Raw genomic sequence first — 16,772 nt, 5'->3', positions numbered from 1 at the left:
TAGATGTATTTAGATAGTAAATATCATATCACAATTTGAGAACCTGTTAATTATTTTGTAGGGATTTACAATACCCTTCTTGCTGAGTTAAAAAATAATACAGTTTCCATGGACAAAATAAACAAATGAAATTGCTATTCAGCGATCATTATTTTTATGCAGTTATCTATAAGAAATTTTTGCACAAATATTGAAGCAAAGTTATGTAATGCTGAAAAGCTTGTCTGAGTAAGTATGGTTTACTTAACAGACATGACCAGGATGAAGTCTTACCTGATCCAGTAGTGGCTATTTTTTTATTGGTTGATTCATTTTGGCAGACAGTAATAATCAAGAGACATCATTTCCAGTCCAGTTGGCAAAGTGGTTAATGCACTAGCTCTCCAATCAACAGGCTGTAGATTCAAATCTTGCCATGAGCATGGATGCTTGGGATTGTCTTTAAGTGGGAGATTAATTTCATTACCCAGTGTGAGACCACTGCCCTGTTTACTGGAGACCATAGCTTGAAAAATTTCCATGTTTTGTCTCTAGGTTCACAATCTTTCTTGAAAAAAATGTCATCAGATCAACTTAATGCATAAAAAAGAGTTAGCATGAGCAGTACATGCTGCAGGCATTGTTTGAATCTAATATAGTTTTCAAAATAGTTGTTTTTGGTTTATTCAGAGTTGGTTCTTCAATCTATTGTTGTTTTTGGTTCATCTCTATATTTCCCATTATTGAAGATTCACTAAAGGTATCTTCTGCTCAAGATAAAGAAAATATCGGGTAGTATGTATCTACATCATACGGTAATATCACACATTGGCTATCAAATTTTGCATGGGCCTTTTCTCTGTGATAGGTGAAGACCATAAGCTATTTTTAGAACCAAACATAGCTTATGGTCTTCACCTAGTCAGAAGTCTTAATAAGCATGGATAGTTGCCCCTATTTTATGTTGTTGTTTTTTTTTTACTTCATATTTCAAGAACTGGTGAACCTACCATTACTATCAGATTTTATCTGGGTAACTTTATTAACTTTGGAAATATTCTGGTCATTCAAGATTAGATGTTTGAACTCATTGAACCTTTGGGAAATTTCACCATTTTCCCCTTTTTATGTAGTTTTTTTTTTAGCTTATACTCAAAAATAACTGGAATTATTATTTTTTTAATTATATTAAAATTTATAATATCATATTCTAGTCTGCTTCAAAGTACTCTCCATGTGAGTCAGTACACTTGTCTTGAAGTTTTTTCCCGCTGCTGGAAACAATTCTGGAACTGTTCGATTGGAATCCTGTTTATGGCCTCCAGCAGTCTGCATCAGTGAATCGCTGCCCTTTCATGGTTTTCTTTATCTGTGGGAATAAAAAAAAAAAAAAAAAAAGAAGTCACATGGAAAGAGAGATTGGGTGAGTGGGGACAACCATCATGTTCTTCATCAAGAACTGGTGGACAGACAAGGCCATGTGGGCTGGGTATTGTCATGGCAGCAACCAATCCCTGCTACTCCATATTTCTTGCCGTTTCATCATACACTATTATGCAGTGTTCTCAAAATGTTGAGATAAAAAGTTGGCTCATTGTCTGTCCATGAGGAACAAATTCTTTGTGCACAATTCTATTCACATAAAAAAAAAAAAAATCAACATTGTCTTGACATTTGATCAAACTTGATGTGCCTTCTTGGATCTCGGTGAATTTGCATATTTCCACTGGCTTGATGCTTGTTTTGTTCCTGGATCATAACGGTAGCACCAAGACTCATCCCAGTCACAACTTTCGAAAAAACATTTCATTTGCAAATCTTCTGTTCAAATTCTTGAGGGTTGGCCAGATCGTGATTGATCTTCACCTGACATGTCCATATTTTTGAAATGAGAAAACCACTTGTAAACCTACGTTTTACCTAAAGCATTGTTCTTAAAGGCTTTCCGAAGCATGACAGTAGTTTCAGCTGCAGTTTTACATGAAAGAAAACAAAATTTCTTGCACACTCTCTGTTCCTTGTGTCAGCCATTACAAAATCGCCAAACTTGCTTGTAAGCACTAACAAAAAAAAGCAGTCAGAACAACAAACCAGTTCACACAAGATGACACTACTTACCAGACTTGCTTGGAAAACCGCATGCTCACGATGCCTAGCGACATCATCCATAACTAGGAAATGCACATGTACCAAGTTCAGATTCCAATTATTTTTGGTACCCGCTTGTACATGCACCTAACATCAACAAATATTATATTATAAGCTTCCCATTTCATTATGAAAAATAATTTCTTAACTTGTTTGGTTGATAAAGGGTATCAGGATGGAAAAAATAAAGACACTTTCTGTATGGCAATATTTTTGTCTTTTTCAAAATATAATTATAAAGGAGTGTGTGTGTTTATTTTATTTATGTGAAAATTTGTAACCAAGGTGAATTTCTGTAAATCCTTTTAAAAGAAAAATGTTTGGTTTAGATATTTAGTCTGGGATTCAAGAAATAAAATTCAAAAATAAATCAGTTCTTCAAAATCTTAGTAATGAAAAATTATATTCAAATAGACATTTTTTTATTATTATTATTTTTAAAGATAGTCCCATCTATAAAAGGTGGTAAAGCTGTAGTACATCGGTACTGTGGGTGGGCTAAGTATTGCATAATCAGGAATCCTGCTGTAGAGGCCAAACATAGCAATTTTTTATGCCACTTCAGGCCCCCAGTAAGCAGGAAGTGGTCTGACACTGAGTAATGAAATCATGTATGGCAGATTATAGGCATTCCTAAAGGACATAATGTGGACAACTTCCTCCATCCATTAGTTGGCAGAAGCTCCCCAACATATCGTCTCTCAAAATACCTATCTAACCTCCTCAATGCATTTTGTAGATAAACTTTCAAACATATAAATTTCCCCATCATATATATATATATATATATATATATATATATATTTAGATGTAGTTTCACTATTTACCAACTTTGTGGAATAATCAATAGAGATACTTGAAGACCTATTTCTTTCTTCCATCACTGCCTTAAATCTTCATTTTTTAGTTGTAAAGAAAAATTTTACTACCAAATATATGATCTGGCAGTGATCTCACCTTTATCACCTCTTACCACCAACTTATACCTGGAAAAACTTGAGAAAGTAGCTATAGCACATTCAACCTTAAAACCACATGTCTAGTGGAGATATGTCAATGACATCTTTATCATTTGGAAACCTACACAAAAAGACCTTGAAGATTTTGTATATTACCTGAATAATTGCCATCAAAAAATCAAATTCCTAGACATCCTTATCAACAAAAACATAATTGGAGGAGTATCATTAGAAGTCTACAAGAAAGAAACTCATACAGGTAAGTTCGTTCCATCACTCTCAATAGAAATCATGTATCACCACGAACATCCATTTCCAGTTGGAGTTGGATCAATAGCCTACAGCTTGAGAAATAGAGACACTTATCCACACAGCCAACCAAACCAGCTAAGTGAATTAAGGATCCATAATGTGCTAGGAATGCTATAAACTATGAGTTCTTCTGCTCATTAACTACATTTTTGTACAAGAAGATTGTCATGCTGTCATAGATTCTCCTTCCTTCCACTTTCTCTCTCTCAAATATTGTCCTCTCTGCACTACTATGTTGAACATGAACACTTTCAGATTAGGTATTATTTCATAGTTTTTTTAGAAAGCATCATAATACCAATCCTTAATGATATTCTCATCTGGATACCATGTTTAATGTCATGGATATTAAATTTCTGAATTTCTTTATTATTACCAGCACTAATAAGAATGATGTGTTATCAGTGTTATATAGTATTTAACACTTAAATAATGAAATGTTAACTAAATGTATTCATTATGTAACAATTAAAATGTTATAGGATTTACATAGTTTCTTAATCAGTATGTAGTTTCTTGTGAACTAAGGAGTCTTTTTTCCCTCAATAATCCCTCTAGCATGATAAGGCATTCCTAACAAGGTTACCTTCTGAGCTCAATTCAAATTTGAGTCATCAGTTTCCAAATTTTTTTAGTCTGGAGTCAGTATTTTCAAAAACCTCTGTAAGTGCAAGGTAAGATTAGGTTTTTCAGTTTCTTCTTCAATGGTTCCTTATTCTACCATTTCAGTAAGCTCTTCACTCGTAATGTTCCTTTTCATTCAAGTGCACCAATCTATTTGCATCTTTGGTAGATACTTATACGAGGGTGGTCTGAAAAGTTCTTGGCCTCAAACATAGATGGCAACACTATCGGCAAGATTTTTTTTTTCCTAAGTTGGTATATCTATCATAAGCATCCATGTGAAATTGCAAGTCATTCTATCAAGTAGTTTATTTTATACAGCTGTCTGAAGCAAAAGTGTTGTCTGTATCCCTTGAAATCGATAAAATTGAGTATCGTGCAGTAACAAAATTCTTTATAAAAGAAGGCATAATGACAAAAGAAATTTATTCAAAGTTCATAAAGGTTTATGGGCACTCTTCACCTTCATTTCCGATAATTAAGAAATTGGCTGCCAAATTTAAACATGGCTGTACCAGCCTTGAAGACGATCCACACGAAATATGTCCAAAAAGTATAACAACACAGAAATCATTGATCAAGGGCACAATGTGGTATTGAATGACCGGCGAGTTCAAAGTGTGTGAAACTGCTGAGACTATATGCATTTCAAAAGAACGTGTAGGATATATTTTGCATGAAGAATTGCAAATGAAAAAGCTTTGCTTAAGATGGGTGCTGTGCTCACAGCAGATCAAAAACATACTTGCATAAAAATCTCTGAATAGTGCTTGGAGCGTTTTAACAAGAATAAAACTGATTTTGTGCATCAATTTATTACTATGGATGAGACATGGATTCACCATTACACACCAGAATTCAAACAGTGGATAGAAGCCAGTTGTTCAGTGCCAAAGAATTCAAAGTCGGTTCCATCAGCAGAAAGGTCATGGCATTGGTGTTTTGGGATGCTAAAGGCATTTTGTTTATTACTTATCTTGAAAAGGGTAAAACAATGACCCAGGGAGTATTATTCCAATCTTTTAATCAGACTAGACAAAAAAAATTGTGAGAAAAGACCCGGTTTGTAGAACAAAAAAAATCATCTTTCATCAGAATAAATGCACCTGCCCACAAAAGTGTTTTGACAATAGAAAAATTAAGGGATCTGCACTATGAATTGTTGGAACATCCACCCTATTCTCCAGATTTGGCTCCCTCTGACGTCTATCTCTTCCCAAAAATAAAACTCTTCCTCGCTGGTCAGCATTTTTCTTGGAATCAATAGGTGATTGCAGCTGTAGAGGGGTATTTTGCAGATATTACTGAGAACCACTACAGGGACAGGATAATGGTGCTGGAGCATCGCTGGAATAAATGTATTAGTAAATGTATTTTGAAATTTATAATTTCAAAATACATTTAGTTAACTGTTTGGCAAGGACTCTTCCAACCCCTTTCAGGTTGGACTCAACTTCATTCCATGCATCTGCAATAGTTTTTATAGCATTTTTTGGTGAATGTTCAAACCTCTTTAGTCATTGAGCTAACTTCTGCATCAACAGCCTTTATCAGTTTTTCAAATTTTGGTGAAGATAAGCCAGACTGTCTATTAAGTCCTACCTTTTCCTGTTAAGCAATCCAGGCAGAGTGATATATATATATATATATATATATATATATATATATATTTTTTTTTTTTTTAATGTAAATAAGTATACAATATTTTGTGATGTAAAAGTTCTTAGTTACTGGATAAAATTGAACCATGTTGATTCAGTAACTGGAATTCATTCACTGTAGTTAATTTTTTTTATTCTCACTTGTATGCTGTGGTCTCAGTCAACAAAGGGCTGTTGAAGAACATGCATTCCAATTGTCTCACTTTAGTGGCTTAGCATGTCATAGCTTTCTTCTTCCCTCTTTTACCTCACGGTGTCAAAGGTTTCCTATTCATTTAACCATAACCATTATACGATGATAAGGTGGTTAGCCCTATGACTGCATTTCATAGCCATAATTAGAAAATTTATATCAGTCATAAAAGCAGGTGGTTGTAAAGTGGAGGCCTGTTGCACTGGTATATGCATGGGGGACGGGCATAAATGTGTGATATTTAGCAAGAAGTTGAGCACAACAAGTAATTCTGAATCTTACATCTCTAGTACTTTTCCCACTATATTTATATTTAAAGAGATGAAATAGCACTGATTAATTTCCTAGAATTGCTACTTTCCTGCATCATACTTTCAGCTGACTGGCCACCAGAAGCACAGCATCTAACATGGCCAAAGTCAGGAGATGAATACATCATCTCACAGTTTTTCAACTCTTTCTTTATATGTTAACACATTCGCTGCCAACTACGAGTATATGCGTAGTTCGTATATGAGCTTCACAAGCCAACTACGAGTATACTCATATGTCGATTTACCGACCTCCTATGCCAAACATGAGTTATCCCTTTGTATAATTACCTTAATTTGGACCCTTGGATTCTGAATAAAGCGGAGAGCATGTCTGGGAGCTTGGTAGAAGAGAAATAATTTCAACTAAAATATAGTATATTGTGTATGTGCCTCAGATGCCAACTACGAGTATACTCATAGTTCGTATATGAGCTTCACAAGCCAACTACGAGTATACTCGTATGTCGATTACCAACCTCGTATGCCAAGCGCGAGTTAATCCGTAGTATAACACATAATTTGTAAATCAATTTTAAACTAGTAAAATCAATAAAAATAAAACCAATCAATGAAATAAAAAAGCACTCAGTAAAATAAAAAAAAAAACAATTTATTCAAATTAAGAATGGTACATTTTAAAACAATTTTCCACGCACAATGATGGTTTTTCCTGGCAAACAGGACAATAATAATGTGTTTCGCGTCTACGTTTGTTTCTTGTACAGACATGGCATGGCTTTGCCGGGTGATTCTTTTTTTCTGTTGGTGGTAAAATTTCCAAATAATGAAAATCCCGATTCCTCCTGATATTCTCTGATGCTGTAAGTTCATCCATCCCAACAAAAATTGAGATAAATTGATCTCTAAATTTTAATGCAGACATTGCATTTCCAGTAATCATGTTATAAAATTTATGCGCATTTTGAATGTATACCTCAAAAATGCATATTGCCAATTTCTTTGGCCATCTAATTGTCTTTCGTAAGGTAGAATAGTATGAAAGCATTTGATCAGAAAGATCGGTGCCTGACATACCCAAATTATAATCCCTAACGATATTAGGTTTTAACTGAAATTTACCATTATGATTTTGCGCTTCAACCATTACAAATTTGTGCATATTTGAAATGGAAAGGACTTCCCTCTTATCCTTCCATTTGCTGACTACAACAGGACCGCTTCTTTGCCATACAAATTCCCCTTTCTTTAGTTTCTTTTGAATAACATCTGGTGGATTGTTTTTTCCTATTATTTCTCAGCGTTCCACACACATACGTTTTTCTGTTGGTAAGCGATTCTGTTAGAGCTACAGAATTATAAAAATTGTCCATATGCAATACATAACCCCTGTCTAAATATTCTTCCATCAACTGGAATACAACATCATATGCGTGACCCATTTTCGCTAAAGACGATTCAGATTTTCCTGTATAAATTTTTATTTTTATCACCAATCCATTTGATTCGCACAGTTCATAGAATTTCACGCCATATTTATGTTTTTTGTTTTTTATATATTGCCGAAATGCCAGTCTACCGCGCCACAACACCATTGACTCATCAATACATAAGTTTCTGTCTGGTGTGTAGCAATTTCGCATTACACTATTAAAATGATCTAGGACTGGTCTTAATTTGTGCAATTTATCATTAGCTGCTTGGGAATTATCTGCGAAATGCAAATGACGCAATAAAATTTGAAATCGATTTCGGCTCATTTTAGAGCGTCAAAATGGCAAATTGTAAAGTTGATTTGTACTCCAATAATGCTCAATAGACAGTAAATTACAAGGACCCATATGAAGTAAAAGTCCAAGAAATAATTTCATTTCAGGTATGTCTGTTGCTTTCCAGTTAGAAATTCTTCGACTTTTTTTGAACTGCGCTCGGCTTTCCTCAATATTTTGTAAAGCATATAAATTGGTTTGTTCTACTAAAATTGTGAGAAAATCTTCAGAAAAGTTCAACTAACCTTTTGATACTGAAATTTCCAGTGTCAATTTTAAAACCTGCAGTTTCAACAAAGTCAAATTGTGGGGGCACTTCTTCTGAATTTTCCCAATAAGTTGATGTTGATGTATTTGGCTGGTTGCTAACTTCATCTTCAAAAGTTTCTTCATCATCAGTCACCACTAGAGTCGTCTGTAGGATCACTTTGGAATCGGAACCAAATATTTCATGAAATTCATCATTGCTCATATTAGCATAAGCTTCTACTTCTATATCAGTAAGTTTTCTTTTACTGGTCATGGCGACATTGAAGGTTCTTAGAGACTAGAAACTAAAACTGAACTAGACGCAATAAACACTGGCGTCAGCACATGTAATATATAGATGGAAGTGATACGAGATTACTCGTAGTTGGCGTATGAAACAAAATTCGATCTGATAAGCCGGCTACGAGATTACTCGTAGTGACCTTGAAGATGGGAGTGATACGAGATTACTCGTAGTTGGCGTATGAAACAAGATTCTGTCTGATAAGCCGGCTACGAGATTACTCGTAGTGACCTTGAAGACGCGAAAAGCGCTTGGCGTGCAGGAACAAACTATGACTGAGTAGCGTGGCAGCGAACGTGTTAATGTATTTCTTCAGGGCCATAGCAATCTCCAAGGGCTGATTTTGGACTAATGAAAATAGCTGCAGATAGAGATCTACTCTGCTCTCTCTACACCACTGGTCATGTTATACTTTTCTTCTCTAACTGTTGTCATTATCCTTGTTTGAAACATCTTTTACACATTTTCTGTTGCAGTCATCTCTCTCTCTCTCTCCACCTCTCCCTTTTCTGAGCTATTCACATACTTATTATACCATTCGTATAATAAGTGTAGGCATACCTTTCCTAGTTGGGGGAAATGCCAACTAGACTTCCAGGTGGTAGATGACTTTGATCACACAGTGAAACACCACTGCATTACATATTATTAGAGGTATGAAGTGGCTATTACCATGTTTCATCATCAGCGTAACTACAGTTTCTGTTCCCACCCTTTGTTCACACTTGCTAATGTTGCTAAGTGCACTCTCCATGCTGTAATTAAGCACTCTTTCATTCGAGGGTAAAGTAGTCAAATGGTTTTTTCAGGCTGGCTGCTAGACTGGTTACAGAACTGAATCAGTTGGTAATGTTTTGGGGGGCTCTCTGATCAGATGGAAAATTATTCTGCTAATTGCTCTGCCAGGTTGTGCCTGATATGTGTGTGGGGGAGGGGAGGGACAATGTCAAGGCCATGCTTGGATCAAAGTCGCATCTACAAGTCCATCTGTGCTGCATATCCCATGAAAGTTATAACAAATTATAGTAACTGCAGTTAAATAAAATCTCCAACAAAACAACAAAATTCCATTTTTTTTTTTTTTTAAAAAAAGGGAGCAAATAACAAATTATTCTTCATGTATTCTCCACTCCACTCAAAACTCCTGACTACTATCTAACCCCTGGTTCTCCAACAGATGTGACAAACGAGATCAAAACAAAAATTAAGTATACATTCAATGGCTCACATTAAAAATTTTGACTTCTCACTCAGCTTGCACTTCAACCTAAACAACTGTAATAAAGAATGAAATGTATTATATTCATAATAGATTTCAATTGTTTGATCTCTTTTGACTAATGGTAAGTTAGCCAGTCTCATATAGAGATAGAAGGGTTTTTTCACCCGGAAACTAGGGTTTTTTTGTCCCTCAGAACAGGCAAACTGGTCCCGTGAACACACACATCTACAGACATAGGACACTCCTGAAATAAGGATTGACCGACCTATTCCGTGGGATTTTCATTTTTGAATGCTGCCTGCATGGCGAAGTGTGGGTCTATGCATGAACATAAATCAGGATGCTTGAGAATACTAGATAAACAAGGACACCATTTCTAAACCTCTCAAGAATACTTGAGCTTAGTAATGCAAGCATTTAATAAATGCAATAGTATGATCTCTTGATCTAGTTCAATCATAGTTGTTATATCCATTTAAAAGCTACTAAAATAAACTTTTTTTTTTTTAAAAACCGATTTCAGGATTTAGATACAATCAGCTGCTCATTGAACAATATTATGCTACAGAGTTTGGCAATTTTGCATAAAATTGCCAAAAATTTGTCTCTGATGTTAGTTTTAGCCTAAAATAAGATTCTGCCCCACTCCTGTATACAATCATGCTACAGACAAGATTACTAACTTTATTTATGGTTGATCTAGCTCTGAGGTCATTTAGTATTGCAGTTCAAATATTATTATTCTGAATAGGTATTGCTCAATAGATGTTTATATTGATTATATCAGAAGTTTATCTTTAACATTATGGAAATATAAATAAAATTGATTTATCATTGCAACAATCTGGATAATTCATAAGACATCACTGCCAATTTAGATAAGACTATAACAAATAATTTTTTTTTTAACCTGCTCTATGCTAGTTGTTGATTTTTAACTTCTACTATCTGTTTTCTCTTATAATAGGTTATTACAAGATGTGACAAATGCTACACCTGGTATATGTGATAGTTGTAAGTTTTTCTTTACCTCCTTTTTTTTCCAACAATTTAATTGATAATAAGTCTATGTAAAACATACTAAAAGGCTTATCATTGCAGGTGTGCTGCATATACCCAGCATCTAAGGAGTGCAGTACTGTTTTTTTCTTCACAATCAGTACAATAATGTGAGAGCCTTTACACCTCATTCAGTTTTGGTATTGCCTTTTATTAGAAACACCAGCTTGAAACACCTCATCCAGGACAAAAAAAAAAGCCATTATCAGAGCTTTTCAACTGAAGGTGATTCTTATATGGAGATGGTAGAGATTTTCAACCCAACAAAACAGGCAAACTGCCAGACAAGCAAGCACTATCATGGACACACACACACTGACAAGTATGATACACTCTGGAAGCAATATTAACCATCCTACCTATCTGAGCATTAATCAGGCTATTGAGCCTAACATGCAATTATGTGAAATATGGGAATATTTTTCACGTTTAATTCGAATGCTATAACATTATAATAATGTGCAGTTTGATAATTTTCTGCAGCTTAACACACATGTGCGCACGCACACACACACACACTGATGTCCAGAATGCAATGATGAACACTATTTCTGAAGATTTCAACCTCAAATTTGGATGAATCAGCTTGTGGCAGTTTTCATAACTGACAATTTCAAGCAGAAATTGGGTACATATTCATCATCATCAAATTCTTGCCATGTACCCTCAAAGGGTGTACAGGATATGACAGTACTAAATGAAAAAATTACATCATTACTAACTTCCTATCTACAATTTTCCTCCAAATCAGTCTGTTACTTGTCAAGACTCCAACATTATCAGATCTTATATTTCTATCGTCTAAGGCACTTTGTACCGTATCAATCCACCTATATCTTGGTCTTCCTCTGGGTCGTTTTCCTGCCGACCTGGCAGAGAACACTTGTTTTGCTAATCTTTCCTCTCCCATTCTATTTAAGTGACCATACCACCTGAGATTAGCTCTGCTAACACATTCCTGGATGCTGACAATGTCAAGTTCTTTCCTAATATCCTCATTTTTAATATGATATTGCCATTGATGCCATCTGTTCACACCTCTAATCTTTATCAGGACTCTCATATCTGCGGTCTCTAGTCTTTGGTCAAGTGTTTTACTTCTGACCCAGCTCTCAGATCCATAAGTTAAAACTGGTTTGAACACTGTCTTGTATACAGCTAATTTAGTGTTCCAACTAATTTCTTTCTTATTCCATATGAATTTATTCAATTGACTTCCCAACATACCAGCTTTGCTGATTCTGTTGTCTATTTCTATATTTAATTTACCATCTTCAGTAAAAATCGTGCCTAAGTAGCTGAAATGTTTTACTTGTTCCACAGGTTCTCCATTCACAACACAGTTGACATTTTCAATGATTCTGCCTATTTTCATTGTCTTTGTCTTTTTATTGCTGACATTCATACCATATCTATTACAACAGCTATTCAATTTAGTCAGAGAATCTTGCAGACTTGTAGCGGATTTATTTAGAAGTATAACATCATCCGCATAAAGCAAAGAGCTGACATTAACATCTCCGATTTTGATATCAGGTTTAATACCACATTCCTTCATAATGTGATCCATATAGATAATGAATAACAGAGGGGATAATGTACATCCTTGTCTCACACCAGATTTAACATTAAACCATCTTCCTGTACTTCCTTCAATTCTAATTGCTGACTTACAACTCAAATAAAGACTAAGTATTGCTTGATATAATGCCCCATTGACACCATATAACTGCAGCGTATTGAATAGCTTCTCTCTTGGCACCTTGTCATATGTCTTTTCCAAATCGACAAAACTTAAATACAGATCTTTGTTATATTCCCATGCTTTCTCAACTATTTGTCGTAAAGTGAAGATCTGATCCTGACAGCCTCTATTTGGCCTGAATCCAGCTTGTTCTTCACAAGCTTTTCTTCCATAATTCTTCTCAACCGTTTCTCAAGTATACTTGCATAGATCTTGCCAGGAACACTCAGTAGGGAAATACCTCTGTAATTCTCACATTCAGTTTTATTTCCCTTTTTATATATGGGTACTATGAGAGCACTACTCCAATCATCAGGAATTCGTCCCTCTGTCCAGGCTTTCTGAACTATGCAGTGCAGCCACTGTAAGACTCTTATACCACCATGCTTCAGCATTTCTGGTCGAATATCATCTACTCCTGCTGCCTTTCCACATTTCAAGCCTTTGATGGCTTTTTCTACTTCAAGTATGGATATGTATTCCTGACTGCATGCCTGGTCAGTGTTTTTTTATCGCTGTGCTGTTATCACTGCTTGTTTCATTTAGCAGTTTTTCAAAGTAATTACTCCATACTTCAAGGATATCTTTTTCTCCTGTTTTCATGTCACCTTTATCATCTCTAATTCCTTTTACAGCACTCTTTCCTCCATTCCTAAGCTTCTTCAACAACCTCCAGAATATTTTGCCACCTTCTTGATATTTATTTTCTATATTCTTGCCAAAGTCCTCCCATGACTTTTGTTTAGCTAGTTTTACACACTGTTTAGCTTTCTTACATTTGTCTCTGTATTCTGTAAGAATAAAAGCTGACTTATTTGCCAGGAACTTTTGATATGCTTTCTTCTTTTCCTTCACTGCCTCTTTAACTTTCTGTGTCCACCAGGGAGTTCTGATTTTTTTATCCTTGCACACAACCTCACCACATGCCTCTCTGGCAGAATCAATCAATGTTTTCTTCAGAGTTTGCCACTGAATCTCCAAGGTTTGATTCCTGTTCTCAAACTCTTTCATTTTTTCTTCAATAATCTTTGTGTATTTTAGTCTACAGTTCACATCTGAGAGCTGCTCAACTTTTATTCGCTTTAAAACTTTCTTACATGTTTTTCTTTTCAATATGAAATTCAATTTTATCCTGCTCAAGACTAAATAGTGATCACTTCCAATTTCAAATCCTCTGTACACTCTGGTGTCCTGCACCAGGGAGAAAACATCACTATCAACAATAACATAGTCAATGAGACTTTTCTTATTCCTAGCCTCTTCTCTCCATGTGAATTTGTGCACATTTTTATGTTGGAACATGGTGTTAGTAATAACAAGTCCATGTCCTGAGCAGAAATCCAACAGATATTTGCCATTATTATTAGCTTTGCTCTTTTCTCCAAATTTTCCCAAAATATTTTTGTATGTCTCACAATCATTTCCTACTCTGCTATTTAGATCCCCAACAAGGACCAACTTTTCCTTTTTCATTGTGTCAGTTGCTTTTTCTAAAGCCTCAAAAAATTCCTCCACTTCTACCTTAGTAGAACCTTCTGTGGGACCATAGGCACAAATAAGTCTCATTGTCCAGTTCCCCATTCTCATATTTGCCCACATTACTCTACTTGAGACTGACTGCCATTCAAGAAGATTAGCCTCGTATTTTGTGTTGAATACTATGGCTACTCTTTCTTTTCCTTGATTGTCATTGCCTGAATATAACATTTTGTATTTATTGCTCAGAAAGATCTTACCAGTTTTGGTCTTTTTTGTTTCAGTCACCCCTATTATGTCGATCTGGTACTTATCTAATTCCTCAGCTAGCTCCATTTCTTTGCCATTCAGGCTTCTTACATTGATAGTACCGATCTTTAACTCTGGTGATGTTGAGTTGGGGTTTGTTTTCAGATTTGTTACAGTAGCTGACTTTTTGCTGTTCGCCCTGGTTCCCTGGCGAAAACAACGGGGGACTTGTTTAACCGGGCGACGCCCCAGCCGGCATGAAATTTTGTCATGTTGTACCATCATTTTTTATTTTGGTTTAACCAATAAGTATACAATTTGGTCGGCTAAATCCCAAATTGCCAGCCCATCCTCGTTCGTTCAGTATCAAAGTAGATACCCAACAGGGTGCACCATGAGAAGGTGAGGATCGGACATTAGGTCAGAAGCCCTGGTCGGTTCTCCGCATTCCTTTAAAGGCTATGTGGAGGTCTCCTCTCAGTTATACAGCTTTGACCCTTAAGCACCCCGGGTACATATTCATATTTTCAATTTGCATGCAAAGAGGTCATGTGGTAACACTCAACTGGATAAAAGCAAAAGGCTATGCGAAGCAAATTTGTTTGAAGGAAGCTCTTTTTGTGAAGGAATAAAGTTGCAAACTTAGATGTCTTGTAATGTCTCAAACACATCATCTAGATGATTTCATGAAGGGAAGAATTATTGGAAAGTTTGAAGAAGGCTGCATTATTACTGATTTTGCCAAAGAGTTTGAAATTTCACATAGTGTTGTATTCGGGCTGTGGTGGGCAGCATTTCAAAAACCAATGGAACGTGTTCCAGACATTTGCTAAGAGTTCACCCTCGCTCTACCATGGAGCATGAAGACAGATTTTTGGTTATAACATCAAAACATAATTGATGCACCACAGTAGATCAGCTTGCAAGTCAGCTCCATTCAAGCACAGGTACGTGAATATCTTGACAAACTCTGGCAAGATATCTGAGACAAGTAGGCCTATGCTCCCAAAGGCCTGTAGTCTGTGTTTCTTTATCCACAGCTCATTGTAGAGCACATTTTCAGTGGTGTTGTATCTCTAAAAATTGGACAAGACACCAATGGGCTAATGTACTCTTTACAAATGAGTCATTCTAGAAGACACATCAAATCAAGTGTCTTCTAGAAGACACTTGATTTGATGTGAAAGGGGGTATTGCTTACTACTGCAAAAATGTTCTTCAAAGGAATAGATTGGGGAGGCATTATGTTTAATGGATGCACCAAGCTACAAGTGCTGGAAAAAGGGATATTGCAACGAAGTTCTTCGATATCATGTTCGATTCTGTAGTGCTGTAGATGAAGAATTGATTTTTATGACTGACCACACCGTACACAAGCAAAGAAGATACTTCTGGAGGCTGAGGATATTAATCGAATCGAGTGGTCAGCATGCTCCCCAGATCTCAACTCCATAGAACATGTTTTGGATGCAATAGAGAGAAGCATTGTTGATTGAAATTTGCCTCCAGAAAACAAACAAGGTCTTATTGCTACTCTGAAGGAAGAGTGGGCAGGTGCTAAGCATGGTATGATGTTGTGAGAGGGCATCACAGCTCGGGGTGGACATATTCCATACTGAAATGTCTCTCCACATAGTTTTCTGTATGCACTGTAATTTGTAATTTTTGCCAAAAATGTATTGCAATTTAATTTATATGAAATTTTAACATATTTTTTGTGTAGTACAATTTATTAGTATGCTGGTAATAAATTTATGTCCACATTTGGATTTAGTCATGAAAATGTTTTCATTCATATGCAAGTAAAAGTGTACTTCGTCCTTAGCTTTTGAGCACCAGTGTATGTTTGTTAATGCAGAAATCAGCATAGACTCATTGCCATGCTGAATTTTCAAATGAATGAATATGGTAGTTTATACTAATGTTATTTATTAATCATGTTTAATAAATAACAGTATGTTTACTTTGTGCTGCTTGTTCATTAAGTTTTTCTCTTTTTCTTTGTTCATCTTCCATTATTGAATTAGAGTTTGGTAATCATTCTCTACTCTACTTGGAATTGATTTTCCATTCTTTGTTCAAATTATATGCATTGTCCTATAAAGCATATAATTCTTTACTTCCCTTATATATGTTGTAGTGTGAAGTTTTCTCAGATCCTAGCTTTAAATTTGGCTGAGTTTATGTGTGAAGAAGCATGGGCAGTATGTTATGAGCACACTCTGGCTAAATGTTTGGCTAATTTGTATGTGGGTGAATCAATGCCATTCACAATGGGGTTTAATGGCACATTTTGTTTATGGATTTTTGATAGCCCATATATCTTGAGGGGTGAAGGGAGTCTAGAGTTTTATGGTTTTAGTTTATTGGTGACCTTTTTAAGTAGCCTGTGAGGTGTTCTGATCTGTGTATTGGTGGGATCATAGTCTAAAGAAAGGAGGTAGTGGCAGGAAGCCAAATTTACCTATGTTTTTTGGTTTAAAACTACAGTGGCATTCACTTTATCTGCTTTCATGATTACTATTCTATTGTTGTTTTTTATTTCCTATAGA

General features: G+C 35.6%; 2 protein-coding genes across 5 annotated transcripts in view; one reads left to right on the top strand and one right to left on the bottom strand.

The window, feature by feature from the left end:
- The window catches only part of LOC150099706 (uncharacterized), a 143,782-nt gene that overhangs the window by 26,555 nt on the left and 100,455 nt on the right, over positions 1 to 16,772 (bottom strand). The window contains exon 4 of one of the 2 annotated variants that reach the window (XM_090404422.1): positions 1,230 to 1,348. The exons of the other annotated variant lie outside the window; for it this stretch is intronic. Coding sequence (XP_090260548.1) covers positions 1,292 to 1,348 — 57 coding nt within the window. The 3' untranslated portion in view covers positions 1,230 to 1,291. Of the gene's footprint in view, positions 1 to 1,229; positions 1,349 to 16,772 lie in introns of those variants that run through there. 2 annotated transcript variants of the gene reach the window in all.
- The window catches only part of LOC150099707 (semaphorin-2A-like), a 794,210-nt gene that overhangs the window by 733,041 nt on the left and 44,397 nt on the right, over positions 1 to 16,772 (top strand). For all 3 annotated transcript variants that reach the window (XM_090404418.1, XM_090404419.1, XM_090404417.1), the window contains exon 14: positions 10,660 to 10,706. In XM_090404418.1, coding sequence (XP_090260544.1) covers positions 10,660 to 10,706 — 47 coding nt within the window. The remainder of the gene's footprint in view (positions 1 to 10,659; positions 10,707 to 16,772) is intronic.

Source organism: Typopeltis vanoorti, chromosome 14 (genome assembly GCF_054136105.1).
Source record: "Typopeltis vanoorti isolate ZY-2024b chromosome 14, IOZ_Tvanoo_1.0, whole genome shotgun sequence".
NCBI classification, from domain to species: Eukaryota; Metazoa; Arthropoda; class Arachnida; order Uropygi; family Thelyphonidae; genus Typopeltis; species Typopeltis vanoorti.
Note: the sequence above shows the minus strand (reverse complement) of the source record. Positions and strands in the feature narration are given on the sequence as shown.